The sequence below is a fragment of the Nycticebus coucang genome, chromosome 9 (assembly GCF_027406575.1).
Source record: "Nycticebus coucang isolate mNycCou1 chromosome 9, mNycCou1.pri, whole genome shotgun sequence".
Lineage (NCBI taxonomy): Eukaryota > Metazoa > Chordata > Mammalia > Primates > Lorisidae > Nycticebus > Nycticebus coucang.
The window spans coordinates 51,627,866-51,640,814 of record NC_069788.1 but is presented as its reverse complement, the minus strand read 5'-3'; the positions used below and the strand labels follow the sequence as shown (position 1 = coordinate 51,640,814).

The 12,949-nt window shown below is 37.7% G+C and overlaps 1 protein-coding gene, 1 non-coding gene and 1 pseudogene across 2 annotated transcripts; 2 read left to right on the top strand and 1 right to left on the bottom strand.

Moving 5' to 3' along the window:
* The first annotated feature begins 365 nt into the window (after window positions 1–365).
* Window positions 366–425, top strand: LOC128595137 (U7 small nuclear RNA). Its single transcript, XR_008382805.1, has one exon. It is a non-coding gene; the product is annotated as a U7 small nuclear RNA (small nuclear RNA).
* Window positions 426–3,424: 2,999 nt separating this feature from the next.
* Window positions 3,425–4,687, bottom strand: LOC128594158 (nucleoporin NUP35-like; annotated as a pseudogene).
* A 1,117-nt stretch (window positions 4,688–5,804) lies between these two features.
* Window positions 5,805–6,746, top strand: LOC128594717 (olfactory receptor 2W3-like). Its single transcript, XM_053603620.1, has one exon. It carries the CDS (start codon window positions 5,805–5,807, stop codon window positions 6,744–6,746), a length of 942 nt encoding a protein of 313 aa, XP_053459595.1.
* Window positions 6,747–12,949: the final 6,203 nt, after the last annotated feature.

The following is a 12,949-nucleotide window of genomic DNA, read 5'->3' as shown; positions in this document are numbered from 1 at the left end:
TATTTTTTGAATAAAGGTAAAACTCCTTAACACGAGCTACATGACTATGCATATGCTAGCCATTACTACCTCTCTAGTGTGAGTGACTATCACTCTGCCACCATGTTCCCCAGTGCGAGTTTTTTTAACTTCTCCCATATGCTACACTTTTCTTGCCTCTAGATCTCTCATGGTAAAGCTAAGGTACTAGCTCTTCCCACACATCCCTCACTCCTGGTCTTCAGGCAGGTAAGTACCCAGTCTATGTCTGTATACTTTTCACTCACATAGTATATATACCACTTTCCATTATAGATACCTTATTATTCTGTGAACCCCACATTGGACTATAATCTGGTGAAAGCAGGGACTGTCTATACCTTGTTTAGTGTTACGGATCTTTTAGAATTTATCTAGCAGGTTTCTGGTCTCCACTGGAAGACATACACTTACACACACAGTGTCGTATCTATTCCTTGTTTGTCAGATTAGCCCCCACATTAAGCACCATGCCTTTTATATGGTTGACACTCATGTTTTATTTTCTCCCAAATATTCACCTTTTATTCAATTGCAAATAGGACACTTCCACTTGAATAAACTGTTAAGAGGCTTTTGAATAAAGACCAGACTGAAAAAGATGAGTGAATGAATTATAAACAAAGAGAATGTTGATCATTGATAAAAAAGGAATTTAAAAATCAGGAAGACAAGCAGTATTGTTCTTTGCAGGAAGTCAGGCAATACCAGGGAGAGGAAAAATACAATAATAAAAGTGCATCATGGTCAGGCAGAAGGAACTTTGAAATACATTTCCTTCACATCTCTATACCTAACACTGCTGGGTGAAAAATCTCAGTTATTCTATTTAGAGGACACAGTGGACTTCCCGATTCTAGTTTCAGTGTATTTCTTTGATAAAGCTGATAACTGCAGATAAACACCACAAATACCAATGTGACTACCATAAAGTCAAACTTCTTCAAAGTCTAGCAGAACTTTGAATCCCTTGTGGCCAAGACCACTTAAAAGGATTGTAACTATTGACTATTGTGATAATAATAAACCTTTGAGTGATCAATACTATTAGGCAGAATAATAAACATTCTATGAAGTGTTGCATTTATTTTTACACTAGTATAAGGGATGCTACTGTTGCCATTGCCATCCCCACTGGCAGATGAACAGACTTACTCAATATAACTTGCCTAAGGCTACAGAGATACCAGAGCTGAGCATTAGTTCAAACAAAGGTTAGTCTGACCAGAATGGACTTATCTATTCTTTGTCTATTTAAATTTTTAAAATTTATCTATTTATTTTAGAGTTTGGGTCTCACTATGTTGCCCATTATTCTTTACTGCCTTCCCAAGAATTGAGTATGTGGAAACAGGTTGATGCTGGGAAAAAATTATCAAGCCAGAGCCATCTATCAGAAAATTATATTCCAGCTCGGCGCTTGTGGCTCAAGCAGCTAAGGTGCCAGCCACATACAACTGAGCTGGCAGGTTTGAATCCAGCCCCGGCCTGCCAAACAACAATGATGGCTGCAACCAAAAAATAGCCGGGCATTGTGGTGAGCGCCTGTAGTCCCAGCTACTTGGGAGGCGGAGGCAGGAGACTCGCTTGAGCCCAGGAGTTGGAGGTTGCTGTGAGCCATGATGCCACGACACTCTACCCAAGGCGACAGGCGACAGCTTGAGGCTCTGTCTCAAAAAAAAAAAAAAAAAGAACATTATATTCCATGTTCCCAAGTATCAGAACCTTATTTACCTACAAATTTTCATAGTGTTTCTTTAAAAAATTATCTCTTTTTCAGAGCCTATTTCACATTGACTTAACAATCTGATTTAGAACCAAAGTACTGTTGGCCCTATAATTGGGATATATCTAAGTATGTCTAGAATCAATGTGTCTGAAAGACTGAGGAAGTCCTGGTAAATAATTTAACAAATTAAATGTAATACATTTGTTTTGTTTGGTATACAGCTTCTTAACCAAACTATAAGCATATCACGTACTAATTAATTCAATCCTCCAAACAACTCTTTCAAAAACTCTTTCAAAACTAATATCATGACCATTATACAGATGAAAAAATTGAGGCACACTCTATTTAAATAACTTGTCCAAGATCTCTTGGTTACTTAATAGCATTACTGGGATCTGAAGTCATGCCACAGAGTCTGGGCTACTTACCATTATGCTGCCCCTTTCTCAACTATCTGTTGTTCACTCAAAGATATTCAGAAAAAGTTTCATGCTGTATTTTAGGATAAAAATATATTGATTTAGTAATTATCAGCAAAGGAATAGTATTTATTTGAGTTGTGCAAAGGATGATGTCACTCAAAATAATGATTAGGCAAATTGACTCCAAAGTACTAGAAGTATTAATACTTAAGATTTGTGCTGAGCAATCTGAGATGTTATTAATGTTGTTTTCTTTTGTAACATGTTGATACTTTTTTTAATACATATAATTGACAAAAGTCTTTTATCAAGAAACTTTAGTAGGTTTTTAAAAAGAATGTTCTTGTTTTCTAATACTAAAAGATAACAATCCACAACAAGACATATACAAACAAGGATAATTAAAATATTAAATACTTCTAAATTAAAAAACCATAATTCAAATGCTAATTGTAATCTTTATGTCTTGGTAAAAGCAGCTATAGTTCCCCTTCATGAAATTCACCCTACCTTTTCATGAATACTACAAAGTCTCACCACAAATTCAATTATTTAATTTACAGTAATGAATGATGAGTTTTTAATGCTTAAGCATGCACTAAAACAGAAAGCACAAAATCCTGTTTATCAGGATTTTTAGTTTTCTTTAAAATGTAACTGAAGCATCTTTTAAAGTGTGAGCTACAAATAGGCTGTATCCTTAAAGACAAAAGCTTCTTTTTATTTATTTATTTTTTTTTGGCTTTTTTATTTTATTTCGTTGCTTATTTTTTATTTCTTTACTTCTTTTTTTTTTTTTTTTTTTTTTGTTGAGACAGGGTCCCACCCTATGCCCCTGAGCAGAGTGCAGTGGGCGTGGTAGCTCACCACAACCTCAGACTCGGGCTGCGGGCACCCCGCTACCTCAGCCTCCGGAAGCCGCTGGGATTACAGGCGCTCGCCGCGGCGCCCGGCTGGGTTTTTCCATTTTTTTCACGAGTCGGGGTCTCACTGTCGCTCAGGCGAGTCTCGAACTCCTGAGCTCAAGCGATTCTCCCTCCTCAGCCTCCCACAGTGCTGGGATTACAGGCGTGAGCCACCGCGCCCGGCAAAAGCTTCTTTTTAAAAGAGGTGTGAGATAGCAATCCCAATACTGCTAGGAGTGGTTATATAACTAACCGAATGAAGGAAACCAGCAGTATTCTGCCAACTCTGTTTTAGTGTCACAACCACCTCCTTGATAGTTGAGTTCTCAGCTCTTACTATACTTATACTACCAGCCAAGCATGTACTCCATTGCTCTGGATACATGACTTTCATCTTTTTTTGGTGTTTGTCTGTCAGAAATAACCTGATAGTCCCCAGTAGAAGCTTTGTATGCTGTAGCAAGAGGTCTCATGGTAGAAATCCTAGGAGTATGTCCAGGTTGTGTTGGTGTGCCTAACGTTTTAATTGGTGGTGTAAAGGCTAGAGATGGAGATGATAAAGCACATCTGTCACTGTTTTCCATAACACTTTTATCGATACAGGGTTTTACACCAATCATGACGGATTCTCCAAAAATCCTCCCACCTTTGCTTAAGGCTTTCCGGGCCCGCAGTTCAGATTGATAATGAATATGCATCCAGTTTCCTGTGTTAGACATCACATGTTTTAAGATATTCCCATATTGTGCAAATTTTATTTTTTTTTATTTTATTTTTTTTGTAGAGACAGAGTCTCATTCTATGGCCCTCGGTAGAGTGCCGTGGCCTCACACAGCTCACAGCAACCTCCAACTCCTGGGCTCAAGCCATTCTCCTGCCTCAGCCTCCCGAGTAGCTGGGACTACAGGCACCCGCCACAACGCCCGGCTATTCTTTGGTTGCAGTTTGGCCGGGGCCGGGTTTGAACCCGCCACCCTCGGCACATGGGGCCGGCGCCCCACCGACTGAACCACAGGTGCCGCCCTATTGTGCAAATTTTAATAATATGGGAAGCAGATGCTTGAGGAAACCCAAACACAGTCACCCAAGTGTCATCAAAATGATCATCTGAAGTGAGAGAATTTCCTTGGGTATAAAAAGGATCCAGCTGGGCAGGAGATAGTGTTGTCCTTTGTGACTGACCAATATCTGCTGGACTAAACATACTTTGCCCTGTTCCAGGGGTAGTAGTTGTAATTCCAACAACAGGACTTTGCATTACTGAAATGTTTCGCTGTCTTCTTGAATGTTTGGCTGTCTCCAAGTCTTGGGCTAGAAATGTCATCATATATACTTCTAACTGGTGGAGTTCCACTTTTACCTTTATGAGCTGGTACAACTATTTGTGGTGGTGATCCTCCTGTAAGTAAAGGTGATCTCATTTCCATTACCTCTACAGAGAGACCACTAATTGATCGAGGTTGTGGAGTCACTGGAGCTGGTAAATCCCCCATTAAAAATCCAGGTAAGAACTGGGCATTAACTCCTGGCTTTGGAGATGTTGGTGAACCCAGCATCATTGGTTCAGATCCCAATATGGGCACCTGGGGTTCCACAGCAAAGGCTGCCATTGCAGCAGCAACTACCAGCATTTGACACTTTTATCAATGAAAAGAGAGAACAATTTAATGAAAATAATATAGTAGAAACAAAACAATAATTAGTCTTTATAACATTGTGGCTATATTCACATAGCTCAATATTATATCCAAAATAATTACATATACAATTTCTTTCTTACAATAATCCTACATGTACTTTATCATTTCCATGAAATGTTAGCTCAGTGATAAAAATAATGTTTTCCCACATACGAAAAGGTAAGAAGCATCAATAATTAATAATCTCACTGCTAATAACTTCAAATTTAAATAATATTAGGTGTCACTTTGGACAAAACAATTGCCAATGATTCGGGGAAAGCATGCTGGTTAGAGCATAATAAAATGGGTACTTCTATAATCTCACTATTGAAACCTTTAAAATATGGAAAGTATCCTTAATAACCAGCCACAGAGAAATGTTTAAATAAATCACACAGACAATAATGATTATTTTTTGTAGAATTTTAAGACCAAAGCAAATTCTCATGCTATAATATTTAATGAAAGAAAACTAGAATATAAAATTTTAAACACTATGATTTAAGTTGTGTTAAATTATATGTCCTAATGAGAAAAGACAAAAATCAATAGTGTAATAGTGACCGTTTCTGGAATGTGAGCAATCTTTTCCCTATTATATATATCTACATCTACATCAGTATATGAGGTTGGACAATTAAGTTCACGAACTCATCTGAGAAAAATAGGCTTTCAAGGGTGAACCAGGCTCTGGCATTGTTACATAACTTCCCAAGGGGAGTACTTCAAAGGTGACCAGTGTGATAATCAGCAATGAGGTACATAGCACTTTTTTTGGATGAGTTCACAAATTTAATTATCAAACCTCATATATGTATGTATTTTCCAAATATCTTACAATAACCTGTACCTTGGTATTCAAAAAGAAAAAAAGACCAGTAAGAAGAGATATTCTTCTCAAAATATAAAATTTATGTCTCAATAGAGTATTGAAATTTTATGTAACTATTTTGCATAATTCTTTCTGTTTTTTAGCCTGCTTCATAAAGAACACATTATGTTTCTATCACTTCTTTGCAGGCATGTGTCTTGATTACCTGCTGTCATGACCAACCAGAGCTGCCAGGAACGATTCATCCTACTGGGTTTCTCAGACAAACCCAGGCTGGAGCATATCCTCTTTGTGTTTGTCCTCATCCTTTACTTTGTGACATTAGTGGGCAACGTCGTCATTATCTTGGTCTCCCGCCTGGACCCTTGTCTCCACACACCCATGTACTTCTTCCTCACTAACTTATCCTTCCTAGATCTCTGCTTCACCACCAGTTCCATCCCCCAGCTACTTTTCAACCTAGGTGGCGTGGATAAGACCATCAGCCACATGGGCTGTGCCATCCAGCTCTTCATGTTCCTAGGACTGGGTGGCACAGAATGTGTTCTTTTGGCAGTCATGGCTTATGACCGGTTCACTGCAATCTGCAAGCCCCTTCACTATTCTGTCATTATGCACCCTCAGCTCTGCTGGCTGTTGGTATCTGTGGCCTGGGGGGTTGGACTCCTCAACTCCCTAGTTATGTCTCCAGTGACTATGAAGCTGCCACGATGTGGGAGATGTAAGGTGAAACATTTCCTATGTGAGATGCCAGCTCTGATCAAAATTGCCTGTGTGGACACAGTGGCTGTAGAGAGCACTGTTTTTGTCTTGTCAGTTATAATCGTCTTGGTGCCCTTGTCTCTTATCCTCATCTCTTACAGCTACATTGCCTTAGCAGTGCTGAGAATCAAGTCAGCTGCAGGAAGAAGAAAAGCTTTCAACACGTGTGGATCCCATCTCACTGTAGTCTCCTTGTTTTATGGGAATATTATCTATATGTATATGCAACCAGGAAATAATTCTTCTCAAGACCAAGGGAAATTCCTTACGCTCTTCTACAACTTGGTAACTCCTATGTTAAACCCTGTCATCTACACACTGAGAAACAAGGATGTAAAGGGTGCACTGAAGAGGCTTGTATCGAGAAAGCAAGGTGACACTGACTTTTCCTAAGGTTGTGCTTTTACTTAATAGAATTAAAGAATTCTTTTTCTTTTTGAGACAGAGTGTCACTATGTCACCCTTGGTAGAGTGCCGTGGCGTCACAGCAACCTCAAACTTTTGGGCTTAAGCAATTCTCTTGCCTCAACCTCCTAAGCATCTGGGACTACAGGCACTGCCACATTGTGTCCAGTTATTTTTGGCTGCATTGTCATTGTTGTTTAGCAGGTCTGGGCCGGGCTCAAACTCACCAGCCTCAGTGGGTGTGGCTGATGCCCTACACTGAGCTATGGGCACCAAGCCAATAATTAAATAATTCTTGAGGCGAAATCTTCAAATACATCTGAATATACCTACCTACCCAATAAAAACTTCCAGAGGTAGAGCTTGAGACTATGTATTATAAAGCTCCAAAGATGATGTTGATGATTAGGTAAACTATAGGTTAAAATTTAATTTTTAGAACATTTTGTATCCGACACATCAAATCATCTTTTCTCCTTTCCAACTTAGCCACATCTAATTACAATTCAACAAAACCATAAGTAACTGTTTCAGTACAGCAGATTGTCAGAAGCTCTGTCCTAGCAAAAATCACATGATGATCTTTCTCATTGGTAGTTTGTATAATTGTTATTTTTCCATGGAATTCAGCCAATGGAGTGCCGAAAGTTAATATTTACACTACTTTTATCTTCTGACATCTATAAATTTCATTATATGGAAAAAGTAGAGCATTAGCCTAGACATGGTCAATAATATCATTTAAATTTTTGAGTTCAATACTGCTTCACTGATCAGCTGCATTAAAATTACCTGGAGATATAAATATATATTTTTTTCAAGTTCCAACTCCAGAAATTGTGAAGTTTAGTAAGTCTAGAAATATTTGTATTGGAAAAGCTCCTTGTGAGATTCTGACATGATTTTATATTTGAAAACAAATGATCAATTTTGAATCCTTTCATTAAATAAGTTAGAAAACATCATCCAACAAACCACAAATAGTAGAGCTAAGAATTTAACATGTGTCTAATTTTATCAGGATAAATATAAATGTTTTCACTTTTTAGATATTAATTTTATTCAAGGGACAGTTAAAAGTGGCAATAATGAAAGTGAATATGAAAGCTGTGTGTTTACAAGTGTAGATTCATACACACCCAATAGTATGATAGTGCTTGTGCAAAGTTATACATGATTAATTAATTAATTTTTTTTTTTTTGAGACAGTCTCTCTATGTCACCCTGGTTGAGTGCTGTAGTGTCACAGCTCACAGCAACCTCCATCTCTTGGACTTAAGTGATTCTCTTGCTTCAGCCTCCCAAGTAGCTGGGACTACAGGTGTCCCCTCCCACCCCACCCCCACAACACCTGGCTATTTTTTGGTTGTAGTTGTCATTGTTTGGCAGGCCTGGGCTGGATCTGAACCCTCCAGCTCCAGTGTATGTGGCTGGCACCGTAGCCGCTTGAGCTACAGGCACCAAGCCCAGCATTTTTTCTCTTTTTATTAGAAGTATTTATTTGTATTTATCTTCTTTAAAAGCATATTAATCATCAGGTATAATGGCTCAGGCCTGTAATCCCAGCACTTTGGGAGGCCAAAGCAAGGGGATTGTTTGGGCCCAGATGTTTAAGATCAGCCTGGGACAATATAGCAAGACCCCATCTCTACAAAAAGATTTTCTTTTTTTTGTAGAGACAGAGTCTCACTTTATGGCCCTTGGTAGTGTGCCGTGGCTTCACACAGCTCACAGCAACCTCCAACTCCTGGGCTTAGGCGATTCTCTTGCCTCAGCCTCCCGAGTAGCTGGAACTACAGGCGCCCGCCACAATGCCCGGCTATTTTTTGGTTGCAGTTTGGCCGGGGCCGGGCTTGAACCCACCACCCTCGGTACATGGGGCCGGCGCCCTACCGACTGAGCCACAGGCGCCGCCCTACAAAAAGATTGTCTAAATTAGAAAATTAGGTGGACGTGGTAGCACACACCTATTATCCTAGCTACTTGGGAGGGTAAAATAAAAGAATCACTTGAGCCCAGGAGTTCAAAGTTACAGTGATCCGTGATCAAGCCACTGCACTCCAGCCTGGGTGACAGAGCAAGACCTTATCTCAAGGGGAAAAAAAATTATAATAACCTTTTGTGTCTCACATATAAAAGTAGTAAAGGACATTTGAAAGAATAAAAAGAGATTTCCTGGAGCAAAACTGGATGTAGTCAGTTTATTTTTTAATTTAGAAATTTTCTATCTTTGGAGTGCTTCAATTTCCTTTCTGTAATCACTCATAGCAACAATTCTTATTGCTTCATGTTTTCCTCCCCTGCAGACAGCTTCCAAACCCAAACTGCATAGTAAAAATTGATTCCAAATATCAATTGTGCTGGGAAGTTCTATACCCACAGTTAAACCACCATCCCACACATCTACAGACAATACCTCTGGATTTCTTACAGTTTTCTCTACTTACCCTCTCTAGTTTTTCTGGAGTTTAACTTGAGGTAGAGTCAGCATGCATCATAATTCAGCATCTTGTTCAGGACCAGACTCTTTTTTTGTTGTTGTTGCTCCTACCATTTTCTGTTTCTTTCTCAAATTTTTAGGACTTTCTTTCTTTCTTTTTTTTTTTTTTGGCCAGGGCCAGGTTTGAACACGCCATCTCCGGTATATGGGGCCAGGGCAGCCCTATTCACTGAGCCACAGACGCTGTCCCAGGACTTTCTTTTAAGTGTTGAAACAAAGTACATTAATCATTTGATATTCCACATATAAAACTTTGACGATCTAAAGTCTTTATGAATCTGATTCTGATCCCTTTTGTTTCTACCTTTTTCTTCCTTATAGTACCTTATTTCCTGTAATGTTGCTGTAATTTTGGACTGAATTGCTCATTCCCTTGAAACTTTACCTGTGGGATTGTTTGAAGCCTATAAAGTTATGTTCATCCATATAGAATTTGCATTTTGTTTGTCTAAGTCACTTAGATACACTATCAAATTCTTTCAAAGCAACACCGAATACAAAAGGGCTATAAAGTATTACTTTCAAAAAAATTGAAGGAGGGCGGCGCCTGTGGCTCAGTGAGTAGCGCACCAGCCCCATATGCCGAGGGTGGTGGGTTCAAACCCAGCCTCGGCCAAACTGCAACAACAAAAAAATAGCCGGGCGTTGTGGTGGGTGCCTGTAGTCCCAGCTGCTCGGGAGGCTGAGGCAAGAGAATCAAATAAGCCCAAGAGCTGGAGGTTGCTGTGAGCTGTGTGACGCCACGGCACTCTACCGAGGGCAGTAAAGTGAGACTCTGTCTATACAAAAAAAAAAATTGAAGGAAAAAGCTTCAAACCTAGACTTTTTATCCAGTAAAATGATAATTTAAATATAAGGATGTTATAAAACATCTCAGGTATGTAAAGCGTCGGAAGTTAGTGACACAAGTACTTATGGTAAAAAAGTTCAAATACTTGAGTAGGAGAATAAAGTAGATGCTGTAAGAAATACCCCAGAGCAAAGCAGATCAAGTACTTTGGTAGATTTTATTGTGATTTAACAAATAGTTACAAACAAAGCGATACATAAAATATTTCCAAAATAACACTGAAGTTTGTTTTTTTTTTAAAACTATATCATGTCAAACTTGTGAGCCTGGGATGGAAATCCATGGGATGTGAAAGTGTGTGAAATTTTGTTAGAGGGAGAGGAGATACCAACATCATTTTCTTAAAAGCAGAAAAGGATTAAAAAATAAAATGAAAAAGTAGAAAAAGCTGAAATAATAAGTTATGATTAATTTAGATATCTCAGTAATTACAATACCTCTAAATGAACTAAACACTGCCTCTCCTAACCCCATATTTAAAAATAAAGATTGACCAACTGAATGGGGGGGGAGTCAACTACATAGTGTTTATAAGACACACCAAAACATGGAGACATGAAAAAGATAAAAAGTAAAAAATGAAAAAAGATTCCAGTTTGGTGTTGCTGTATTAATATCTAATAAAAGAGAATTTAAGACCAAAAAAAGGCATAATTAGGTATAGAGAGGTTTACTAACTAATGATAAAAGTTCAGCGGCTCAATTTGCTATGAATTTAAAATAGAAATGTGCCTAATAACTTAGCCTCAAAACATATCAAGCAAAAATAAACAGAAATAAATGGAGAAAAAGTTCACTATCATAGTATTAGATGTCAACACATGACTTTATATTATTTATTTGTAAAAAGACAAAATGCAAATAAGCATGCATATAGAGAATTAAATTGTTAAAAGTAATATTTCCCAAATGAGGCTATTACACCTCATTTCTATGTTCACCTTACAGAAGTTGGACACCCCTTTGTAGTGCCCTGAACTGCTTGAAATCTGGCACTACCCAGTTCATGAATCACTGAATACTCCAATAAACTCTTTAATATGTTAATGTGCCTTAATTAATCTTTATCTTTTAACACTATAAACAAAATTAACAAGATTGATCTAAGGAGAGACTATATAATTCTGTATGAAAAAATTAAAAAAACACGTTTTTATTTTAAAAATTTAAATTATTTCAATTTTTAATTTTAAATTTCTTTTAGAATTTTTTTTTTTTTTTGAGACAGAGCCTCAAGCTGTCACCTTGGGTAGAGTGCCATGGCATCACAGCTCACAGCAACCTCTAGCTGCTGGGTTCAAGCGATTCTCCTGCCTCCACCTCCCAAGTAGCTGGGACTACAGTTGCCTGACACAACACCCGGCTATTTTTTGTTGCACCATCATTGTTGTTTGGGGGGCCTGGGCTGGATTCGAACCTGCCAGCTCAGGTGTATGTGGCTGGCGCCTTAGCCACTTGAGCCACAGGCGCAGAGCCTCTTTTAGAATTTTTAAATATTTTTAAGATATTATAATATATGTTGAAAGATGGTAGAATCAGCAATAGCCTAAGTCTTTTTTTCTTTCCATTGTTATTGATGTATAATTGACATACAATAATAGCACATATTTAAAGTATAAAACTTCATGAGTTTTGACAAATGTATTTTTTTATAGATACCTTTTATCAGGTTGAGGGAATTCATGTCTATCCCTAGTTTTTGGATGTTGAACATCATCAACACTCTTTCTGCATCTATTGAGATGATCATATGGCTTTCCTTTTTGAGTTTGTTAATATGGTGAATTGATTTTTCAAATGCTAAACTAACATTTCATTACTGCGTAAACCCTACTTGATGCATTACTTTTGTTATATATCGTTGGATTCAATTCGCCAAAAGTGTTTTGAATTTTTGCATCTATGTTTATAAATGATATCAATCTGTAGTTTTCTTTAAATGAACATGTACACCTGTTTAACCAGAATTTAGCTTAAGATGTAGAATGTTTACATTACCCTAAAAATTCCTTCCTGTCGCTACCTGTCAAATCCCCAAATGTAATCATTGTTCTGCATATTATCATCTTAGATTAGTCTTTTGAATATTCTAGATGTTCATAAAATTAGAATCATATAGTAAGCATTCTTTTGTGTTTGGCTATTTTCATACAACAAAACATTTTGATATTGCTCTATGTTGTTGAATACATCAATGGAATGTTTATTAATAGTACTACATTACATGAATTAACCACTTTTTATACATTCTTCTAGTGATTGTGAAGTGGCTTTGTGCGACTTTAATTTCTATTTCCTTCAAGATGTTGAGCACATTTTCATGTAGGTTTTTTTTTTAATTTACCATTTCTATCTTAATAAACCTTGTGCCTACTATTCATTTAATTGTTTGCCTTTTAATTATTGATTCATATGTATTCTTTATATATTCTAGATACAAATTTTTATACATTCTGGATACAAATTGCACATATTAATTAATTTTCTTAGTGTTGTCTTTTGCAGAACAGAAATTTTGTATATTTGGTAAAAGTCTAATTTGTAATTTTTTTTTTTTTTGAGACAAGAGTCTCAAGCTGTCACCCTGGGTAGAATGCCATGTCATCACAGCTCACAGCAACCTCAAACTCCTGGGCTTAACCAGTTCTCTTGCCTCAGCCTCCCAAGTAGGTAGGACTACAGGTGTCGGCCACACTGCCCGGCTATTTTTTTGTGTGTGGTTATACTTGTCATTGTTCTTTGGTAGGCCTAGGCTGGATTCAAACCCACCAGCCCCCGTGCATGTGGCTGGTGCCCTAGCTCCTTGAACTATAGGCCCCAGCCTAATTTGTAATTTTTTAT

Excerpts from the sequence above, each read along its gene's own strand:
- LOC128594717 (XM_053603620.1), top strand. The coding sequence starts at position 5,805 with ATGACCAACCAGAGCTGCCAGGAACGATTCATCCTACTGGGTTTCTCA.